This window comes from Oryctolagus cuniculus, chromosome 5, assembly GCF_964237555.1.
Source record: "Oryctolagus cuniculus chromosome 5, mOryCun1.1, whole genome shotgun sequence".
Taxonomy (NCBI): Eukaryota; Metazoa; Chordata; class Mammalia; order Lagomorpha; family Leporidae; genus Oryctolagus; species Oryctolagus cuniculus.
The window spans coordinates 152184477-152207629 of NC_091436.1; the positions used below are offsets into that span (position 1 = coordinate 152184477).

Below are 23153 nucleotides of genomic sequence, written 5' to 3' on the forward strand. Positions count from 1 at the left end.
AGCTCTCTGCTGTGGCTTGGGAAAACAGTACCAGATGGCCCAAGTCCTTGGGCCCCTGCAGCCACGTGGGAGACCCGGAAGACGCTCCTGGCTCCTGGCTTCGGATTGGCCCAGCTCCGAAAACTGCAGCCAGTTGGGGAGTGAACCAGTGGTTGGAAGACCCCTCCCTCCCCCACTTCTGCCTCTCTGTAACTCTGCCTTTCAAATAAAATAAATAAATCTTTAAAAAAATACTGTAGCACATTCACCCAACAGTTCGATGGCCTGATCCAAACTACTCACCAAACATGTCTGTGTGCACACAGACACACATATGTCCACCTTGGCATTAATCAGCATTGGAAGCTACACAAATGCCCACCAACATGGACTAAGAAATGATGAGAAATCCCCAAGCTGCTGTGCCTTACTTCATACACGTAATAGAACAGATCAATAGGTTAGGTATGGATGGAAAATAACCACATTTGGAAAAATCAGCTGTGAAACAGAAAGATAATGATACACGTTAGCACATATATGGAAAAAATCTGAAGGAACAGACACTAAGTTGCTAACTGTTCTCTGGGGGCTGAACTTCCTGGGCACTTGATTATATATGGTGGATTTCTGTAGCTTTAAGTGTTTTTACATTCACACTAAGCAGAAGACAACTATTTTATCAAAGATGGATGCTAAGATGCTAACAGCAAGCGATAGAAAATGAAGTAAGCTTCTGACGGATGACCACGACGGAGCGTCTTACCTTTTCCCTGAAATTCTCATTCTTGGAAGCAGCTGCCAAGTACAGCGTCACAGCCTCGCTTACTTCGCTATCGCCCCCGGTTAGCAGCACAGCCAAGGTCCCCAGGACTTCCTGCTGGGCGGGGAGGTGGCCCGGAGCCGAGTCACTCACAGTCTGCAGCAGCTTCTCTCCTCGCAGCGACTGCAGAGCCTGAACCACAGAGACTGCGGGGCACCGAGAAGAGAGACCACAGTGACATTCTCAGAACAAGCAACTAAAGACCAGCGAGACCCCAGCGTCTAGGAAAGTAGAGTAACACACCCCATGTATCTGGAGAACTGGTCTGTGATAAAGTGCATCTGACAGACTGGCACACTAGCATTTCAAATTAGGAAAAGGACCGGTGATTTCAGCAATGATATAAAGGCAAATCACATAGGGAAAAAAAGAAACTGGATCTCTGATCCCCAAGGGATATAGAAACCTGGAGATGAGCGGCACAGTCAAATGTACAAATATACAGGGAAGAAAGCATAAGTAAAAAATTTTTACAATCTCACATCTATATATACACATCCAGCGTAGTCTCCCCTCTGTCTTTCAGTCATACCCATGCTGCAAAACTCTAATTCTGGGTGATCCAGGTCTACACTTAAGTAACCAGGCACTAGTGGAGAAACTCACTTAATTGGTTGGAATATCAAGATCATTTTATCTAAACATCGTGGTTTTGAAGTCCCACTTGGACTAACTGACCATGACCTACAACTAAGGAATACATTTGAATCTTTAATGAGATTCCAGCCTGCATATCCTTTAGTCACAACAATGAGATGAGAGTGTGCCTGGTCAGTACAGATGGGAAAATAGAAGCTAAGATTCATGTTCTGTCAATAAAACAACATCTTTGACAGTTGCGCACATTTTAAAAATTATCTAGTTTTTCTTTGTTTCAATTTGCTATTTTCCCCTCTATGGATGTGCTATTGATTTCACTACTTTATTTATTTATTTGTAAATAAATACCCTAAGTAACATTCCTCAAGAAAGTATCTTGTATAATTAACAAACTCAGAACACAATAGAATCAAACACATTAGTATATATTAAATGGCAGGGATACTATAAAATCAATAAAAGTGCTTTCAAAAATATGTAACAGGGGCTGGTGCTGAGGCATAGTGGACTAAGCCTCTGTGTACAGTGCCAGCATCCTATATGGCCCCAGTTCTAGTCCCAGCTGTTCCTCTTCCCATCTAGCTCTCTGCTATGGCCTGGGAAAGCAGTAGAACATGGTCCAAGTGCTTGGGCCCCTGCACCCACATGGGAAAACTTGAAGAAGTTCCTGGCTCTTGGCTTCAGATCAGCTCAGCACCAGCCATTGCAGCCATTTGGGGAGTGAACTAGCAGAGAGAAGACCTCTCTGCCTCTGCCTCTCTGTAACTCCACCTCTCAAATAAATAAAATCTTTTAAAAATGTAATAAAATAGACCAGAATGTCAAATAAGAAATATAAGGAATAGTCATAATTTTGAGATCTGAATCCTATGCATATTCAACTGAAAATAAATTTTAAAAGTTGGAAAAGGAAGAATTTGAACTTTTCCCTTTATTCATCACTATTTTCTAAATTTTCTGTAATGAAGGCCTTTCTGTTTTATAGTGAAAGAAAAAAAATTCTTAGGATTGATTTTTTTTAAAAGCCAATTAGGGTTTTTGTTTTAAGACTTACTCATGTATTTGAAAGGCAGAGTTAGAGAGAGGGGCTGGGGGAGAGACGGGGAGAGGGAGAGGGAGAGGAAGAGGAGGAAGGGGAGGGGAGAGGGAGGGGGGGAGGAGGAGGGGGAGGGGGGGAGGGGGAGGGGGAGAGGGGAGGGGAGGGGGAGGGGGAGGGGGAGAGACAGAGAGATATCTTCCATTTGCTGGTTCACTCCCCACAGAGCACGTCTCATTGCCCCATCACTGTAACCACACACTCAAGGCGCTGTGGACTTAGAGGGCCCAGGCCTGGGAGCCAGAAGTCCCTCACTCCTGGCGCCCGTTCCAAAGAGGTCTTTGCTCCACACAGATATTACTGCAAATTTCGGATGTGAGGGCCAAAGGACACGGCTATCAGGAGTTTCCCTGCCACGTCACACTGGCGCCTGCTCTCCACTTCCCTGGACTCGCAGCCCTGCACCTGCTTCTCCACCTTTCCTCCCCTTCCGTTCCCACCGTGCCCACGCCGCCTGCCTTCCCAAATCCCCATCCCTGCCTAACAGTAACAGTAACTCCAACAAGGCCAGCAGAAAGTCCTGCTGCCTCTAAGCTTGGTCCTACAAATGGCGAAGACGGCAAGGAAAGACAGAAATGACAGTGAATGGGATCATGTTCCAGCGGCCACAGATAGCACAGCGCCGCTGAGTGGTGGAGACGCTCTTAGTAAGCGCCTGCTTCTCCAACAGGCGACTCCCAGCTCAGCAGCGGACTTGAGAACACGAGGCTCCCACCACCCAAAGCCCTGATGCAAAAGAGCAGAGAGAACTCCAAACTGAGCTGGGAAAGAAGGTGTCTCACCTTGCCTGGCCAGCTGGCTCAGGTGGCTCTCCAGGTCACTCACGCCGTGGCTGGAGAAGTAACTGTAGAACTGGAACACGGTGACCACTTCGGAGGAGAGACTGGTGGCAAGCAGAGGCTCAGCCCGGTCCAGAATTTGGGACACGAGTGTTCGGAACACTACGTGGAAGGGAAACACACAAAGCAACCTAAGAAATGTGACAGCCGTTCATTTGATACTTTCTTTAGTCTTGTAGTGTTGTGCGGATGACACAGCGTGCAGTGTATAAAAGCAAGCTTCCGTGGACAGCCGGGTGACTTCTGCACAGTCACACACCTAGGTCACGGCCATGTAAGTATGGAAGCCTACCAGTGTAAGGTTTTCCTACACCCCTCCCCACCCTATAGCTCTCCTCCTGCCCCCTCCCACAGGGACTTAATCATCTATTTGGCTTCTATCAACATCCAGTAAAGGCTTTGCTTGTTCTCAACTTCACATAACTGGGACTGTATAATACGTACATTTTGCATCTGGTTCCTTTTATTCAACAAAGTATCTGTGCGATTCATCCAAACGGTTGCTTTTAGCAGCAGTGTATTTTTGAATATATCATCATTCATCCACTTATTTACCTTCATATATTTAAAATAAAATTGTTGGTTCATAGGGTAGGGGTATACTGAGCTTATGTGGAAATCGCCAGTTTTTCCAAAGTGATTGTACTATCAACCCTCCTCTGTTGGTGACATTTTAGGGAAAGAAGTAAACCCACAGTTGGCACTCCGTATCTCTGGTCCACAGATCGTATCTCTGTATCTCTGGCTCCACGGATCGTGGCTCAACAATATTTGATAAACAGTTGTGCATGTACTGAACATGGGGCAGGCTTTTTTTCATGTCTTTATTGCCCCAGACAAGGGGAACCTTTTTTCTGCCAAGGGCCATTTGAATATTTACAACATCATTCGTGGGCCATACAAAATGACCAACTTAAAAATCAGCCTGCTACGGTGTTGATTGAATTTCAGGTCCCGCCTTTGGTTGCCTTGGCGGGGCCACACCCAGTGATTTCCTGGGTTTTATCTGGCCTTCAAGCTAGAGGTTTCCTCCCCCTGTGCCTAAGCAATACAGTGTAACTACTATTACAAGTGATCTAGAGATGATTGACAGTAGACGGGTGGGTACATGTAGGCTCTGTGCACATTCTACACTGTTATAGATAAGGGCCTTGGGCATTGGCAGATTTTGTCCTGTGGACACCAGGAGGTAACTCCACATCCTTAAACAGCTGTACTGATACATGGTGCTTTTAAAAAGTCTCCGCTGATACCATGGCTTAAAACCTGGCCAACCTCTTTCTTCTCTTACATCTAAGTGAGCTGGCCTCTGGGTGCCCTGCCCCAGCTACAGGCGGGCAGTGAGCACTGTTGTCCCTACCTGGGCCTGCCAGTCCCGGGCACTCTCTGTCGACGGTCCTGGCGAAGCTGGCCTCCAGCTGCTTCACGATCCTGTCAGCCGAGCTGTGGTACACACCAGCCGGGCCACAGCACTTGGTCCAGAATGACAGCAGAGACAGCTTTTTGTGAAATTCTGGAATGGCTGGAAAAGAGAAGCAGCCCCCGGCCCAGGGCAGGTGTTAGAAACACAGTAGAGGAATTGAGCATTGGGGTGGCGGGGGAGGGGGACCAGGGGCCAAAGAGCAAGGAAGTTACGGCCAGGAACTGGTCCTCTGTGCAGCCTCAGAGGCCCACGCTCTCCTGAAGGGAGTGGAACGTGGCCAGGGTGGTTGGCTGAGCCTTCTCCCCTCTGCCTAGGGCTTTGCACAGTGCAATGAGGAGACAGCATTATGCCAGGTGGCACATGGTCCACAGTCCACTTGTGCATGGCCGTGACCATGAGGGGGCCAGGAGGGGAGGGGGCGTGACTCCCAAGGCCCTGCCAAGGTCACTCGTGCCTTCTCGGAGCGGGTACTCGGGAGCCCGAGGCTTACTCAGAGACGATGCGGAAGGCTGCATTTCCACTGAACATCTGATGTAAGAAAGCCCAGACCACACAAAGGCACCGTCCCCATGCCCATTCTGCCGCTGCTCTTCCCAGAACTGGGGTCTCTCCCTCCTGGGGGCCTTCGCCTCTGCTCATTTCTACCTTTCCCCAGCTGCTCCCGTTTGACAGCAGCTGGCGTGGCGGAACAGCCCTGATCATCCGACCCTAAAGCGAAATGCACCTGCTTCTGCAGGTGTGGCACTCCGCCTGGGAACTGGCAGCTGCCCCTGTTTAGAACAGCGCCTGCCTCCCTCTGCCCGTGGAGACCCCACAGGAACAGTCACGGGTCTTCTGGTTTGACTCAGAAGGCCAACCAATATGGGGACGTCTCACACGTCCTAAGAACTCTTTTCTGTCTTCCTTCCAAAGCAACAAGCAGGTGCAGGTGGCGGCGTGGACGGCAGGGTCACCCTTGACGCAGGGGGCGGGGCGGGGCGGGGCGGGGCGGGGCGGGGGGCAGGCAGACTCTCACCTTCGACGACGGAACTGATGTTCCCTATGTTCTCATCACTGACGGCGGCCAGTTTCTCCACCACTTGGACCTGCCTTGAAAGTTTCTCTAAGAGATTTCTTGCCACAAATGGGGTTTTGCTTGAGAAGACAATTTGCTGATAAAACAAACAAAACCACAGTGTCAATCATGCGATTCCTGGGCCGGCACTGCGGTGTAGCGGGTGAAGCTGCCGCCTGCACTGCCGGCATCCTATATGGGCACCAGTTCGAGACCCGGCTGCTCCTCTTCCGATCCAGCTCTCTGTTATAGCCTGGGAAAGCACTAGAACATGGCCCAAGTGCTTGGGCCCCTGCACCTGCGGGGGAGACCCAGAAGAAGCCTCTGGCTCCTGGCTTCAGATTGGCTCCGCTCTGGACATTGAGGCTATCTGGGGAGTGAACCAGTGGATGGAAGACCTCTCTCTCTCTCTGTCTCTCTCTGCCTCTCTGTAACTCTGCCTTTCAAAATAAATATTTTTTAAAAAGTTAATAATCACGTTAAAAAGTTAACAATCACACTGATGTGAATAGAGCCTTCCCCGCCCAGCCTCACGCTCCCTGCATGTGGTGCTGAGCCACAGGGCAGCTCAACATTGCCAATTCAACATTGCTCTCATTCCCTGCCAATTACAGCATCTGATGTGGTTTCTTTCATTGCTATCAACCTTTTTCATGCCTAAATAAGTTCTAGAATTTTCTCAGCTGTAGACCTGCGTGGCTATTATAAAGCTGTCTTTCCTTGTATGTACAGTAAATCTGATCTCCAAAACTCAGAGAGCCTTTTGAGGCTAAGTCTTGGTGTGTAAGCAGAAGACTTGCTTTGCAACTGTAGTGATTTTTTTTTTACATGGCTTTATTTCCTTGTTTTCAAGCTGAAAAAATCAGAAGCAGATTGTACAGTTCTCTTCACTATCATTAGAGCTACTTCGTAGTTAGCAGGTGCTTACCCTGTGCTGCTAGTCTGAACCCTATATTTGCATTATTCATGTTATTTCTCACAACAACCCAATGAGGTGGATCCTACCCATATCCCCTTTTTCACAGTCGAGGGAGATGAGGCCCAGAGAGGCTCGGTGTCTACCCACGGCCATGTAAGCACTGAGTGGTCTCACTGTGTGTGTAGAGAGGCAGGAGACAGGAGAGGAAGGAAAGTCACTTGCTCTCTGTGTCTCTTAGGGACCAGATCTGGTCACCTGTTCGTGCGGACGAAGGAGGCTATAATGGCCAACTAAGCACACGGACTTGAAAATAAACAGGATTTTCAAAATCAGAAGCAGAGTGCAGCATATACATGCCAATGTCTTTCATGTAAGTACACACAATAGAAATGTATTTTTTTTTAAGATTTTACTTATTTGAAAAGTAGAATTAGTGAGAGAAAGAGAGAATCTTCCATCTTCTAGTCCATCCCCAAAATGGCCATAACAGCCAGGCTGAACACAGGAGCCAGGAGCTCCAGCTGGGTCTCCCACGTGGGTACAGGGGCCCAGCAGTTTCATCCTCTGCTGCTTTCTCAGGTGCATTAGCAGGGAGCTGGATTGGAAGTGGAGCAGCCAGGACTCGAACCAGCGGTCATATGGGAAGCCGGCATTGCAGGCAACAGCTTAACCCATTTTGCCACAGTGCTGGCCCTAGAAATGAATTCTTTATTTCAACAATAATTGTAGCTTTTATGATTCCTACAGGATGACAATTTTTATCTCTCAGCAATTATATAGCAAATCAGTAAGTAAACTCACGTATTCAAGGAGTGCAAATGAGAAACGAAGCTTCTAACCGTCACTCCTCTAGCCTGTGTCTGTTTTGCTAGCCTTGACCTCCCCCACAGAAGGGCTGAGATGTTACAGGCACAGCCTCAGCGTAGGGAGAAGCGTGGCATTGATGCATGCCAACTCATCCCTTATGGAAGAGAATTCTGTTCGGTCTCATAAAGAAGGAACTACTTCCTTCCTCACTCTAGTAGGCAAGCAGGTGTTTTGCTTAGCACAGTGAGCTGTGACAACCGTCTCACTTCAAATGATCAGTAAAGACAGACTAACTGGAGGCAGACAAAAATCTTGTCCACTTTCATCAGAAAGAATTGCAACCTTTTGCCAGACTGGTTGTAAGCATCATGGTTATAATCTCAACAGACAACAGGAGAGTTCAAGTGGGGTGCTGACCAGCCACGTGGCAAGAACTACAGCTGCCAGCTGGGTTCTCCCAGCACCTCAACTGCCTGAGACCTCGAAGATCTGTGTATGCGGCGGTGAAGCTCATTGTCCCACATCTCATCTGCAGGAAGCATAGGGAGAAGACAAAGCACCAGGCAAGGAGGACTTCCAGGGAGATGCTTGGTAGGGGCAGAGCATGTGGGCGCCAGTTCGAGTCCCAGCTACTCCAATTCTGATCCAGCTCTCTGCTATGGCCTGGGAAAGCAGTAGAAGATGGCCCAAGGCCTTGGGCCCCTGCAGCCATGTGGGAGATCTGGAGGAAGCTCCTGGCTCTGGGCTTCGGATTGGCGCAGCTCTGGCCACTGCGGCCATCTGGGGAGTGAACCAGTAGATGGAAGACCTCTCTCTTTCTCTGCCTCTGCCTCTCTGTAACTCTTTCAAATAAATAAATAAATCTTTTCTTTAAAAAAAAAAAAAAAGAGAGAGAGAGAGACTAGTTACGACACCCACATCCTACACGGGAGCGACTGGGTTTAATTTCCAGCTCTGGCTTCTGACTCGCGCTGTCTACCAATGAAGACCTGGGGGACAGTGGCGACTAACTGGGTTCCTTCCATCCATGTGGGAGACCTGGATTGCCAGCTCCCAGTCGTGACTGGGTGGTTGTGGCATTTGGGGAGTGAATAGGAAGAGGGGAGCTCTTTCTCTCTTGCTCACTCGAATAAATAAAAACAAAATAATAAAAAGCAAAACTGTTCTCTTACTCCTCCTCATTTCCTTGGCAAAGCTAACAAATGGAAGCCCCCTTTGCTGGTCAAAATCAGCCAGTCCCACCTGCACGAGCTGGGTGCAGTACTGCAGGTGTCTGACGATGGTGATGTCCAGGCTTTCATTCCCCGTGGTCAGGGGGAGAGGGCTTCCTGCCACACTCGTCCCAACTCCGGTGTCTTCGGTCAGCGCTTCGCTAAGGTGCCCACGAGCTTCTGGATGAACTGACCTGTAACTGGTAAGACAGGAAGACGGCCAAGACGTTAGCTATTTCTTCGTACAAACCACAGGTTAACTCAGGATGTGTCCTGTCCAGACCCCGATAGCACCTGCTGAATATAGTCTCTCCCTTACCTATCTTAAAAAATAGAGATAGTTAAAAAAAAAAAAAAAAAAGGATTGAATTCAACCTGGCCACTAATTTGCTTAGTGTTCAAAGGCCACACAAACAAATTGCTTTCAGAGGTCTCCCTTTGCTTCTCAAGCGTAAGGAACCATTTATGAAGTTCATCAAGAAGCCTTCAAAAAGCGCCCTCGTTCTCTGCTTGCTGCACCTTCCTGCTCCCCGGACAGGGTCGGTTGCCAGATTTTTCTGGGACTCGGCTGTCCTCTATTTGCGGTTTCCCACGAGCAATGCCATTAAGAAACAATCTGTCAAGGCTTTTTCCTGGTCTCAGATCAATTGCTACTTGAAGAAAAAGGGAAAAAGGAAAGTTGCCAAGGTGTTCTGCTCCAGACAGAAGCTGGAAGTGGTGTCGAGTATTTAGAGCACTGCCCAGTTCTGCCTCTCGTGTGTTGTTTAAATCCCACCGTTGAGCTCCCCAAAGACATAGCATGATGGGCACTTACCTATATAAGGGATCCACTGCATTCATTTACCATCTACTTTGATTCTGAACCTGAATCTGTGTGCTAGGGAGGGAGGGAACAGCATCTCACCCCACACATGGAAGGAGTGCCCAGCAGGGATGTTAATGAGAGTGGCCTGGCACCTTTGCTTGCTAGCCTTCTGCTCCCCACTGTCCCTAATTTAACAAGATCAGGCACTGAAGCTCAGAGGCTGTGGATGCCTCGCTCCGATTCATGGTTGGCTCCATGGGGTCAATGTACCTTGGTGGTCAACATGTAGCAGCTGATACATTACACACATAAACACACGCATGCACGCGTGCACACACACACACACACTTTTTCCTAATGCCTTTGATGACATGCAGGGAGTACTTCAAAATGATCATGGGAAAACAGAATTAAAAGATAACTCGTGCATAATTTTTTTTTCGTAACATCCATGTTCCTCGAACTTTTTGAAGAACTCTTGTATGCATAGGTTTCAATTATTTTGCCCCCAAATGGACTCATTTTTCGGTTCTGGTTTTCCATGAACTTTGTTAAAATCCCTCATGCAGGAAGAGTGGTTGAATTAGACACACTTTACATCAGAACTCTGTAAAATGTATAACAGCTACATTGGTCTCATTGTTTAAATGCTTCTTATAACAGGAAGAAAAAATTTAGATGGATGTCTGACCTTGAAGTATTATGGAAGTGTAAGCTAACAAATATATATATAAAAAACTTTGTTAAGAAGCACCTCACAGGTTCAGCTAAGCTAGAAAAACCTCAAAGTAGAATGCAGAAGCATCACTTAAACATGACACTTCATACATTTATCATATTAGTGCACAGGACAAATGCAAATTCTCACATGTTCTTCCTGGTTATATTTGGAAAAAGAAACCCTGAATGTAACTCTGAAGTCTGTTTATGTCATGGTGTGTCGAAGGCACAGATGGGTGGGAAACCCATCAACCTCTTTTGGGAAAGTATCGGTCTGTTCTTTTGCTGCAATTGCTGGAGGTGAGTATGTCCCATGCTTCTTTTGCTTCACTGGAAGTTACAAAACCAGGCTCTGGCTCTAAAAATGTCCTTTGGCTATGCAAGAAGCCTAAAGCAGAAGGTGGTAATATTTCCCTTCCATCCTCTTGACTCAAGAACAGACACAGACAGACAACGGTGTAGGGAAAGCAAGCCCAGCCAAACGAAAGCACGAGAAATAAGACAAAAACCAGGGAGAACCAGGTCCAAATCTACCGTGCTGTGAGAGTTCTCCAGAAGTGTAGTAAGCCTAGTTAATTCAGAATGAATTATTTAGGGTCAAGCTTTAGACACTGACCCCTGCAAGATGTACGTGTGTACAAGCACAAAATGTTCCCCTGTGTTTGTAAGAAAAGTGGTTTCTCTTTAGCAATCCCAAAGAGGGAAGTATTGCCAAGTTGTACTTGGCAATAAAAAGTGAGCCAACTGGTCACCCCTGTAGGGCATTTTTCTCTTTCCGGAGATGTGCACCAGGTCCCCTCTGTCTGCAACCACAATGAGCCAGCATTGGGGGGAAGCGGTACAAGCAGACACTGACTTCCGACTTACCTATTTTTCTCAGTCTCAGTATCAGAAAATACTGAGTCTGCACCTCCTCCAATGTTACAAACCTCATCACCATCCTCCTCCTCATCAAAATCAGAGGTGTTCAGGAAATCAAAGCTCTCCAAAGCACTTTCAACTGTGAGGCTGAAACTGGAAGACCTGCTGTGGCTTCCTGCGGGCTTGCACTGCAGAGGCACAAGGCACCAAGGAGAACATCATCATACCCGACAGACAGCACCCAGGGCAGTCAGAGAGAGATGCCACACTTTCTTGGTTTTTTTCTTTTTTTTTTCTCCAAGCCTTTATTTTTCATTGGGAATTTAAAAATGCATTTAAAATCTTTATGTTCAAAAAAGAAGAGTACAACCGTAGATTAAATTGGCACAATATCTGGGATTTATTCCAAAATAATCCAGGGGGAAGACAACTAGTAGAACAGACGAAACAAGATTGTTCTCAAGTTGATCACTGGGGATGCTGGGAAATGGGCACATCTACTTGGATCTGAAATTTTTAAAATAAAATGTTTTAAAAAATAAGGTAACAGAACTGCTAGATTCCTGCCCCCTAATGTTCATCCCCAAATAAAAAACAACCAGTAGACAAGTTCGAAGAGTCCTTGGGCCAGTGCTGACCACCAACCCACCTCTCATTCCAAGTGGCTAGGTCTTCAGTGTCCCAAGACGGACAGGAGCGAGCTCTCTAAGGAATCTGCTCTCCAGAATGAGCAAAACCAATCCCAGACTCGGGGCACTGCTTGTCTTCACCAAGCCCAAGCTCCCGTGGGAAGAAGTTCCACCACCTAAGGTTCCACCCACAGCCTATCGTCTTCCCCTGGAGTATTGAGAACACAATCGGCAGGGGCTGATGAGAAGTAGCCTTGCTTCCTCTGTAGCTCTGCTTTGAAAGGATCAAACCTCCCCACCGCCCTTACCAGGCCCTGGAATTAGGGGAACAAGACCGTTCTGTGGCCTGCAGAATTGTGTCTTGCTGCACTTAAGCAGAAGCATCGCCAGCAGGATACTGCCTGTTGCTAGGGGCAGGAGAGGGATGGAACTTTTTCTGAAAATTCAAGGTGGCACTGGGATGGGCTGAAGCCCTGCGTGCACTAAATGTCCTCTGCACAGTTAGGTGCGTTCCTTGCTGATTTCTTAGCACGAGGCAGGACGGGCTTTGTGGGGATCTGCCTCTGACACTCAGGAGGGCACAAAAGCTCATGGCTATTTTCTAGAACGGGACCCTGAAGAATTGCTTTTCCCAAGGAAAAGGATCTAGGCTCACTTCTATATGACCGTGCGACTCAACAGTGGCAAAACGAAGAATCTAAGAGGTGGCAGTGAGATTTGAGACAAAAACGAAAGCTCTGTCTTCTGGTGTTTTTAAAAACATTTAATCTGTATGCTGGGTGGAGACGCACATTCTGAGGTAGCAATAATGAGCTCATTAGGACCGCCTGCCCCCACCCCCAACGGCCCCTCCCACTCCTCCGGTGGATTGGGGAAGACGGCTCTGGTGGAGTTCGGGGTGTCCCAGGCCCTCGAGGGTGAAAGATGCTTGTCTGCTGGTGATTAATCTGAGACTCCGCCTCCCTGATGTGGGCCACGTCCAGGAGAAGGGAGCCCTCTAGTGGGCAGGGCTGAGCGGGTAAGGATGCTCGTGGCCTTCACACCGGGGCGGGCTGGCTCTGTCGCCCACCAGGGAGTCCTGACACACCCCAAAAGGGACCCTGTCTGGGAACTTCTGTACCAGCATTTCCCATGTGGGATTACAATGATTAAATCCAGGCCTGCAGAAGTGTAGGCATTTTTTTAAATAATTAGTACATAATTTAACCCCTAATCAATTTAAGTGGATTCCCTTGCTATCAGGAAAGTGAAAAATGAATATTCCCAGGGATGTTAAAAATCAACACTAGTGCAATGACTCTGCTGATCCCGTGATTGGCTGGGATTTTTCCAGAAAGATCCGCTGGCCTTGGACCTAGCCCACGTTCTCTGAAGAGGTACTTACTTTGAGAATATCATCCAAATGCATGACTTCTTGGTTCAGATCCTGAAATTCTTTGTACTGTTCTTTGTGTGGTTCCAGGGCCAGGAAAAGCCCATGGAAGGCATCCTCTAGACTTCCATCCAGAAAGGACCTGGAGCCCTCCGAGTCGCCCCCGACAGAGCCTTCGCAAGGCGGCCTCTCGGCGGCCAGGGGCACCTCCGCCGAGGTGAGCCTCCTCACCAGCTGCTTCGTGATGTTCCCTTCAAAGGCGTCCAGTTCCACGGGCTTGAGCTCAGAGGCCTCCTCGGACTCTCGCAGAAGTGCCTGGGCGACAGCATCCTGCAGGAACAGGGGCTCGGGCGCAGCCCCTGCCAGCTGCCCGGCAGCCTCAGGCGGCTCGGACACCTTCGTGTCTCCCCTCGGTCGGGGCCTGGGACCGCAGCCTTCTCCCATGGAGTTCCTGGCAGAGGCTGAGCCGCTGCCATCCGGGTCCTCGCTCGGGGTCAGCTCTGCAGGGGTGATGGTGATTTCGGGATTCGCCCGGCCCGGGCTCGGGGGAGAGCCTGCTGGGCCGGGGGTGAGGGAGCAGTCCCCGCTGGGGAGGTCACTGAAGCTGAGAGACAGCGGCATTTTCTCTTCGGCTGCCTTCCCATCTTCGAAGATGTCATCGGGCAGATTCGACTGTGGACAAGAGGCACCTCAGGATTACTTTGAATGCAAAGGCTGCAGCTGCTATAGCTGATTTCCAGACAAAGCAGAAAGCAATTCAGAGAAAACCAAAATCAAAACCCAGAGCCTTTCCCATGAACATTTTATTTGTCGGTGTGTGTGTGTGCACATGCATCTGGCAAAAAGCAAGCAGCCATTAATCACTGGATGAAAGGTCACGACACTATTCTTAGGTTTCACATTTTCAGAACAACAGATTATGGGAGGGAGGGACTGGTGCCTGTTTCCTAAATCCTTGGATCCTACAGTATTGGCAGCCATGGTTATAACCCACGACCGAGTGGGAGTGTTTTTTTTACTTGGGGGAGTGAGGCTTCTGTCTTAGAAGCCTGTTCATTCATGCGATTTTGCTCCAAAGACATGATATTGTGTTTTACTTAATTTCTCAAAGTTTATCGCTTGAAACTCTCTCCCCACAAATGCTGAGCTCTTGAAAATGTTTTGTTAACTTAGCAACCATGCCTGCAATAGAACTTCTTTGGCAATAGAAGATTACTGAGCTGAACACCTGCCCTCCAGGGGGCGACCTCAGGGCTCTCGGGGTGGCCAGATGACACCTGGGCCGTGTCATCACACCCAGCTCTGAAGAGGCAGGCCGGGAATACCCCAGGAACCAAGACCACACGTTTATGTGGGCGTTACAACGTCTACGCAGCCTCCTGTGCCCTGCGGTCGGTGTCCGGCTGCGGAATGTTGTTTTGTGCAAGGTCTTCTAGCTATTTGAAATGAACCCTTTCAAAACGGTTCTGTTTTCTTGGCTTCCAGATTAGATTTTTAAAGTCTAGTCAGCCTCACACATTGGCAGGTTCCATGTCCGTGGATTCAATCAGCGGCAAATTGAAAATAATTTAAAAGGTTGTAGTATCCGTACTGAACATACACATTCTTCTTGTCATCATTCCCTACATAATATGGTACAGCAGCTATTTACATAGCTGATCCATTGCACTGAGTAGGATAATCATCTGGAGATGGGAGAAACACTGAATACATGAATTGGATTATCACACTATACCCCATAAATATGTCCAAAATTAAAATCACAGCTATTCAAGAAAAACCTAGCACATTTGTGCAAGCAACAAACAGGAGGCTGCACGTGGGTGATACGCCCATATCTTGCCCCACTGTATTTGCATAGTAAATACAGCATCCATAGATTTGGTGTCTGTCGGGGGTCCTGGAACAAATTTCCCCGTGGATACTGAGGGCCAAGTGTAAATGGTAAGAATCAAGCTAGCAAATCTTTTAATAACACACGAAATCACAAAGTCTCCCAAGTGTGCTAGTGTGTAAGCCCAGCAAGCAAAAAGGCTGCAGCAAGTGAAATGGGGGTGACAGAAAGACCAAGAGACCCTCTGTCCTCCTCTGCTGGTGTCCCGGTCCCAGGGCCGCTGGAGCTGAGGCCGCTAGATCCCCGCATGGTCAGTCTGACCCAGCCCATCCATTCTGGTCTGCTCGGAAGGTGATTTGCTTTAGCTGCAGGATGGATACAATGCTTAGTTGCTGGGCCACGCCCCTGAACTCTGTAGGCTCAGCCCTTCCTGCCTACCATGGAGGCTGTTCCCCACGTCAGTGACTCCTGTCCGTGCCGCTGGGAGCCTGAGGATGCACCTCCACTTCCCCTCCAGCCTGTTTCTTCCAGGGTCCTTCCTCCCCTCTCTGCCCCCTCCCCAAATACCTTGTGTCTCCAGGAAAGATAAAAGGGGGAATTTGGCAAGGGCTGGAGCCCCACCTGCTAGATTTCCTCGTGGGGTTCCCTTACTTTTTGGTCCTCCTCTCCCTGCTGCCACCCACCCAGCCTTGCTTGCTCTTCCGGGTGCACACCTCGGAGTAGCACTGGCTGGGGGACTCAGTGCCCAAGATCCTTGGTCCATGTCCAAAGCCCTCCCCAAATACCTCTCTGGAGTCCCACATTTTCAAACCCAATTTGCACCCACTCAGAGGGAACTGCTGATTTATAGAAAGTGGAGATGCTGTGTTGAAAGGGACTTAGTCTTCCACAGGAGCAGTGGGTCAGCAGGTGCATCACAGCACGGAGCTGTGTGCTGTCACTGGGGCGTGACACCCTGTGCTGCCTGAGAAAGCGCAGCCTTGGAGGATGGTGAGGCAGAGGGCAGCAGAAGAGATGTGGAGGAAGTACCTCCCAGACGGAGCAAAAAACATGAGGTCCTAAAAGGCTGTGGCGCATTGCAGGGCGTGGCAGCTCACAAGAAGACGGAGAGGGAGGAGAGGACCGAGAGGGGTGGGCTGTGGCCAATGAGAATGGCCTCTCTGAGGATCTCTGCGTTATCCACAGGCATAGGAAGCCACCAGGCTTTTTCTAGCCACGCTCTTCTTTAAATTATGCAATCAAACCTCTACCGATTCTCTACCATGAGCTTCCAAACCACATTTATAAGCATGAAAATACACATATATTGATAGCTACATCCACAGCTTTGTCAGTTCTACTGTTTTGGGGGCATGTTTTCATGGGTACTTCCCCCTACATATTCTTCCCATTTTCTTTTGAAATGCCTGGTCTTTATCACCTACATTTTGTGATTCAATAAATAAGATGCAATTATGGGGGTACTTTCAAAATTTGTGGAGAAACTAAATTAAAAGATAAATTTAAGGGTGGGTATGTATGATGTTACAGCTTGGGACAATACTTGGGGCGCCCCCATCCTCTGTTGAAGCTCCTGGGTTCAAGTGCCGGCTCTACTTCTCATTCCAGCTTTCTGCTAGTGCACATCCTAGGAGACAGCAAGAGATGGCTCAAGGGCTTGGGTCCCATGAGTCCCTGCCACCCATGTATGAGACTCAGACTGAGTTCCTGGCTCCGGGTTTCAGCCTGATCCAGCCCTGGCTGTTGTGAGCATCTGGGGAATGAACTAACAGATGAATGATCTCTGTCTCTTTTCCTTGCAAAAAAAAAAAAATTGAAAATAAATTGAAGGGGCCAGCATTGTAGCACAGTGGGTAAAGCCATCCCCTGTGGTGCCAGTATCCCAAATGGATCCCAGTTCCAGTCCCGGCTGCTCCACTTCTGATCCAGCTCCCTGCTAATGGCCTGGGAAAGCAGCAGAGGATGATCCAAGTATCTGGGCCCCTGCACCCAGATGGGAGACCCAGAAGCTCCTGGCTCCTGGTCTCAGCCTAGCCCAGCGTTGGCAGTTGTGGGTAACTGGGGAGTGACCGAGTGGATGGAAAATCCCTCTTTCTCTCGGTCTTTTTCTGGAACTCTGGCTTTCAAAATAAATTTTTTTTAAAATTTTATTTTTTGACAGGCAGAGTAGACAGTAAGAGAGAGACAGAGAGAAAGGTCTTCCTTTTGCCGTTGGTTCACCCTCCAATGGCCGCCGTGGCCAGCGCATCACGCTGATCCAAAGCCAGGAGCCAGGTGCTTCTCCTGGTCTCCCATGTGGGTGCAGGGCCCAAGCACTTGGGCTATCCTCCACCGCACTCCCAGGCCACAGCAGAGAGCTGGCCTGGAAGAGGGGCAACCAGGACAGAATCCGGCGCCCTGACTGGGACCAGAACCCTGTGTGCCGGCGCCGCAAGCAGAGGATTAGCCTATTGAGCCGCAGCGCCGGCCTACATAAATAATTTTTAAAAAGGAAATAATTGACTAAAAAAAGGGATAAATTTTGGTGTAAAAAATTTTTAAATCCAAGCCCATGTTTTTGTAATATTGATTTTCTATGAACTTTCTGAAGTATCCTTATAATTTCAATCCTTTCCCACTTGGACATCCAAAGATTACTTTTATAAGTCTGTGATGAACAGTTTATTAAATGTCTACATGTAGGCGTGTGTGTAGTGGTGACACCTTGTAGGTTTCTTTACTGAGGTGTTACAGGATTAATACGCAACACAACAAACTCAGACCAAGAACCTCTTTACAGAGAAAGGGTTCGTGGTAAAATTGGGCTAATCCCTTTGAGTTCCTTGCATACCAGTTTTCCAAGGGCTGATATCAGTGATAAACTCCTTTATCTTTTCTGAAATAAGATCGTCTTTGACCCAAAGTGCAACAGTCATTTTCAAAAACGAAAATCGCTGTCACCCCAGATCTCGGCCACGATGGAGAAAAACCACGGCACAAACAGAGGGCCCACGAGGAGAGGAGGACAGCCATGTCACACGCATGGCCACGTGTCCCACCCAGCGCAAGACAGCTGTCACCACTGTCCAGCGAGCGAGATCCAGCAAGGCAAAACAGGAGACATGCTGGGCAGACATGCACCGGCCCCAAAGTCAAGCACATCACCCCCCTCTCCCCGCCGCAGGCACCACTCACAGAAAACTCTAGCACGGCCGTGGGACTGAGCCTGAGGGAGGGCAGGTCGCTGAAGGAGCGGCTGCGGCGCAGCTTGGCAAGCAAAGCGTCCTGCAAAGTGCTCAAGACAGACAGCCGGCGGGGCTTGTCTGGGCCAGGGAGCAGCCACCTCTTCAGAAACCAAAGCAAGACAGGGAGTTAGCGGAGAGAACCAGGTTACCGTGTTCGCGTTAGCTTCGTAGCAAGTGTTTCTGATGCCCACAAGGAGGCCAGTACCGTAGTCACTGCTTTAAAAGACTCATCTTGGGGAACGCCCAGAAGCGTCTACCCGGGATCATCCAAGCCACAGGCAAAGCAGGGGTGAGGGGAGAAGACAGAGGAGCTCTGCCAGCCGACACACAGGGCCAAAGGCATCTCGGAGGGGCCTCCCGCGGGCATTACAGATTACGGCGAGCTTTGAGGATCCTACGGCTAGGCATTAGTGGCGACCGCTAACGCTATCTGTTACGCATTGCCAATCTTGGGTCGCAAGCATTAGCTCAGGTTAAGTCACACTGAACTTACGAAGAAGGAGTGATCCTTGAAGGTGGGCGTCTCGGGGGTGCCCTGGCTGTACATGGACATCCTCCGCTGTAGGGCCGCCGCCTTGTTCCCTGCACCGGACGATGGTGCCGTGTCATCCACATCAAAGGGACTGCAAGACAATGGGTTTCACGTGTGCACATCTGCTCAGATCCCCTCTAACTACTGGCCTGCAGGCCAGGCAAGCATCTCATTACACAGACAGAAATGCAAACCAGGGGCAACTGAGTGGGGCGGATGAACATAAACATATGCCTGCTTGCTCCAATGTAAGATGGGGGGAAGTCTGCAGAAAAAAAAAAAATCCGTTGAACTTTGTAGGGCAGATTTTGCAATAATGTAAAAGGACAGCAGATTACTGTTGGGTTCCAAAGAAAACACTCAACTACAGGATCCCATTCATCCCAGGTGTCGGAGGGCCCTGAGTGCTTGGGAAGGAACCAGAGGTCTGTTCACAGGGAAGCTGCTACTGCTCATCCAACAAGAGGAGCGGTCTCCTGTCTCCAGGCTAGGAGGGAAAGGCTGGGCAGAGTGCGGACACCATTCAATGGCCAGGTGGCTGGCGCTCCGCTGCTTCTACACGGACGTGTCTAATTTGTAAAGGAGACCCCGAACGTTCCCATCACCACGTCGCACTGACTTGGTTTCAACATATTCTCCGAATTTCATGGGTTGGAAACTTGGCCCCTAGGGCAGTGGTGTTGAGAGTTGGGATCAGAGCTCCGTCTTGATTAATGGGTGCTATGGTCTGGATGTTGGTTTGAGCATCCCCAGGCTGGTGCTATTGGGGGGTGGTAGAATTGTCAGGAGGTGGGTCTGGTGGGTGGTCCGCAGGCCCCTGGGACAGTGTGCTGGGAAGGCCGCACTCCTGAGACTGCCTTTGGTCCCAGCCAGTCTCTCACTCTGCTTGGGCTCCGCGGATCCTTCCTCTGCCATCTCCCATGGGGCCTTCACCGGAGCTTGGATGTCATTGGGACTTCCAGCTTCCAGGAGTGTGAGCCCATCAGCCTCTGTTCTTTGTATACTACTTGGGCTCAGGTATTTTGCTATAAACTGAAAATGGATTAAGACAGCAACACACCAGGGACAGAACTCCAAACACGGTGAACTACCCGAGTTCATAACTCAAGACTTTCCTTTCTCAGGGGGTGACTCTGGGAAACCTTTGACGGACATCTCCTGAGCTTTGGGAATATTCTATTTCAATAACTAGCACATGGAGGAACTAAGGAGAGCCACAGTTCCCCAGCACAGCATGAAGTACATGAGCTAAGGAGTGCTAAGCAGGGGTCGGCATTGTGGCGTAGCCTGCAATGCCAGCAACCTGTGTGGGCACTGGCTCGTGTCCCAGCTGCTCCACTTCCAATCCAGCTCTTTCCTAATGGCCTGGGAGAGGCAGTAGAAGATGGCCCAAGTATTTAGGCCTCTGCCACCCACATGGGAGACCCAGATGAAGCTCCTGGCTCCTGGCTTTGGCCTGACCCAGACCTGGATGTTGCAGCCATCTGGGGAGTAAGCCAACAGATGGAAGACCCCCCCCCCCTCTCTCCCTCTCTCTGTGCGTGTGTGTGTGTGTGTGTGTGTGTCTGTCTCTCCCTCTGTAACTCTGGCTTCCAAAATAGATAAATCTTAAACAATGAGTGCTAAGCAATCAGAGTGCCAGTGAGAATCAGGTTCCTAGCCGAGGGCACAGCATCTCAACCTGGGTAGTTAATTCTTCTCACAGTAATTTACTTGAGAGACATATTTAGTTGTGTATGTTTAAAGGCAAAGAGAAAGGGAAGGAGGTGGCATACAATATTTAAGAACAGGAAGCAGAAGAGGAGAGCGGCGCCATGAGCCAGGCTTCTGCCCCTCTGCCACATGTGCGTGTCACCTGCTTTGTCACACACTCTCGGGCCTGAGCACCTGCTGTTCTAACGAGTGCCTCGGGCACGCTGGTGGCCTATGCACCCACTTGATGAGTGGCACTGGCCAATGGCACCTGCTTCTGCGGGATGAAGTCAAAGCTGCCACTTACTACCAGGCGATCTCCAGGTTGAGCTTGATCGTGCCGAGGTCGTTGATGTCCACGGCCACCGCCTGAGGCCGGGCTGCAAACAGCTCCTTGGTCTCGCAGGTGACACTGCCCACCAGGATGTGGGTCGCCAGCCCTTTGAGCTCTGTGACCTGGTGGAGAAAGCAAGGGTGGCTGTGTCGGGGAAAATGTGTGGTGCAGAGAGGAGTGTGTGCATGGAGGGGTGGTGACGGTTGTGATGGAAAAAGCCCCCCCCACCCCCGGAGGAACTGGGCAGCCGCGGCACCAGGCAAGACCAACAAGGGCCATGACAATCCTGTACCTTAATGGAAATGAACCCCACTATCAGGGGCAGGAAAACCATCTCTTCTCCATCCCAGCTCTGCTTGCCATTGACTTCTATCTTGCCTTTCAGCTTCCACCGCTGCCGGCCGTACTTCATGAAAATCTGGGAAGAGGACGTCACGTGGCCCACCCACGTTCCACTGCTCCCCCCACCCCCACCTCCGCTCCCCCAGGCTTCTCTCTTGGTGCTTAGGAGCTGTGACGAAAGGGGAAGAGACCCTGCTCCTCTACGAACAGAGGGCGGGGAGGTTTGCTCCAGCACAAGGTCACGGCCCCGGGTACTCCTGCTCCCTGCTGTCCGTTGCTTCTCCGGTTGGTCCTACAGCCTTAGGGCAGCCACCGCAACTAGTTCTCTACCCGCTCTCACTTCCTCAGAGACAGGAAACCATTGGCTAAACCACCTCCTGCCGAGAAGTCAGGAGCAAGAAACCAAGATGAGGAAGGTGGTGCCGCACGAGGACTAAAACCCAATCCATCTGGGGAGAGGACGGGCAGGTGTCCTGGGGTCAGGCAGCTGGGATGTTAGGGAAGACCCTCCCCAACCCCCAGAGGGGTCGGACCATAGAAGGTTCTGGAGGAGGACATGGTTCTATGACAGTATCATGCCATGACTCTGGATTGGATCCAAAAAAAAAAAAAAAAAAAAAAAAAAAAAAAAAAAAAAATCCTGCTACAAAGTATACTATTGGGACAGGTGGCTAAGAGCTGAAGTTGCAGTGTTAACCTGTGTGAGGCTGACACAGGGGAATGCCCAGCCTTGCTTAGGAGGAGGAGTGAGGCACGAAGGGTCACCATGTGTGCATCTTCAAGTATTTCCCCCAAATAATATCAGCATGACTGATGCTTCAACCACAGCTAATGGTGATAATGCGAGTGTGGCAGAAAGTGAGAGCAGTGAAGGTCTCCTACCAGTCTCCAAACCCTCTCACTGGCTCAAAATGCTACCAAAAAAAACAAACAAACAAACAAACAAACAAACAAAAAACAAAACGCAAAGCAAAGCAAAGCACCCAGGTGCAGCCCCCGCCCTTCATGGGCACTTACCTCATACTGATCTCCGGGGCAGAGGCGAGCGAAGCCGGCCAGGCCTGCAAGTGAGCAGTGAGGCATGAGTCCCGGAACACCCCTCCGCGGGCACTCCCAGGGCCCGTCCACAGATTCAAACGCAGCGTCAGTCTCTTGTGAGGACTCACAGAGCCTCTGCTGGGACTGTGTGGGGGCCAGAGGACATTCTGGTTGCAAACGCAGGGTGGGGTGGGGTGTTGAGCAGCAGGTGGCTCCTGGAGCCGGGTACTGCAGCCAGAAAGGTGTGGTCCTTTATCTACTCACCACATCCTCATGGAAATAAACCGGTCTTCCTGATCCAAGATTAGTGATTTGTTTACTTTCGATTATTCGAAAGACAGTTCTTTATTTGGTGCAGGGTTAAGCTTGTGATTATAAAATAAACTGAAAGTATGTCATTGTAGAAATTAAAAGAAAAAAATGAGAGGAGGAAGGAAGGCAGGGTGGGGAGTATCATGATACTCTTAAATCTGAATATATGAAGTATATGAAATTTGTTCACCTTATATAAGTAAAATAAAAACTTAAATTATTTGAAAGACACACACACACACACACCCCTTCAAATGCCCACAACAGCCAGGGATGGGCCAGGCCAAAGCCAGGATCCCAGAACTTATTCTGGATGTCCTGTGTGGGTGGCAGGGGGCACGAGTATTTGAGCCATCACCTGCGGCCTCCCAGGTGCACATCGGCAGGACGCAAGAACTAGGAGTGGAGCCAGGACTCCAAGCCAGGCACTCCGACAGGGCCTCTGGGTGTCCCACGCACTGTCGCATCTGACGCCCAATGCCTGCTATGTCTGGTATTTTTCTGAGAGCAGCATCCTACTCACACAACTGAAACTCAGAGAAAAAGTCTGTCTCTTTTGACATGGAGAGGCCAGAAGCGCTTGGGCCACAGACTCTCCTCCTGGTACAAGGAAGGGGAGGGTGCACTCAGCAGGGCCTCAATGCCTGCTGTCTGTCCAGCAGCCACAGAGGGGTGGGAGGGAGGCATGCGAGTCCCACGAACACGGT

The 23153-nt window shown here is 49.6% G+C and overlaps 1 protein-coding gene across 9 annotated transcripts in view; it reads right to left on the bottom strand.

Annotated features, from left to right (window-relative positions):
• Window positions 1–23153, bottom strand: part of RIPOR2 (RHO family interacting cell polarization regulator 2) — a 218353-nt gene that overhangs the window by 17463 nt on the left and 177737 nt on the right. For 5 of the 9 annotated variants that reach the window (XM_051855014.2, XM_008262486.4, XM_008262488.4 and 2 more), the window contains exons 9-20: window positions 22114–22157; window positions 21047–21172; window positions 20728–20876; window positions 18690–18819; window positions 18147–18296; window positions 13151–13810; window positions 11144–11325; window positions 8783–8951; window positions 5776–5911; window positions 4698–4859; window positions 3281–3439; window positions 746–948 (exon numbers count right to left, since the gene is read on the bottom strand). In XM_051855014.2, the coding sequence (XP_051710974.2) occupies window positions 746–948; window positions 3281–3439; window positions 4698–4859; window positions 5776–5911; window positions 8783–8951; window positions 11144–11325; window positions 13151–13810; window positions 18147–18296; window positions 18690–18819; window positions 20728–20876; window positions 21047–21172; window positions 22114–22157 (2270 nt within the window). Of the gene's footprint in view, window positions 1–745; window positions 949–3280; window positions 3440–4697; window positions 4860–5775; window positions 5912–8782; window positions 8952–11143; window positions 11326–11513; window positions 11645–13150; window positions 13811–18146; window positions 18297–18689; window positions 18820–20727; window positions 20877–21046; window positions 21173–22113; window positions 22158–23153 lie in introns of those variants that run through there. The other 4 variants (XM_070074337.1, XM_017344960.3, XM_070074338.1 and 1 more) reach the window with 2 other exon arrangements.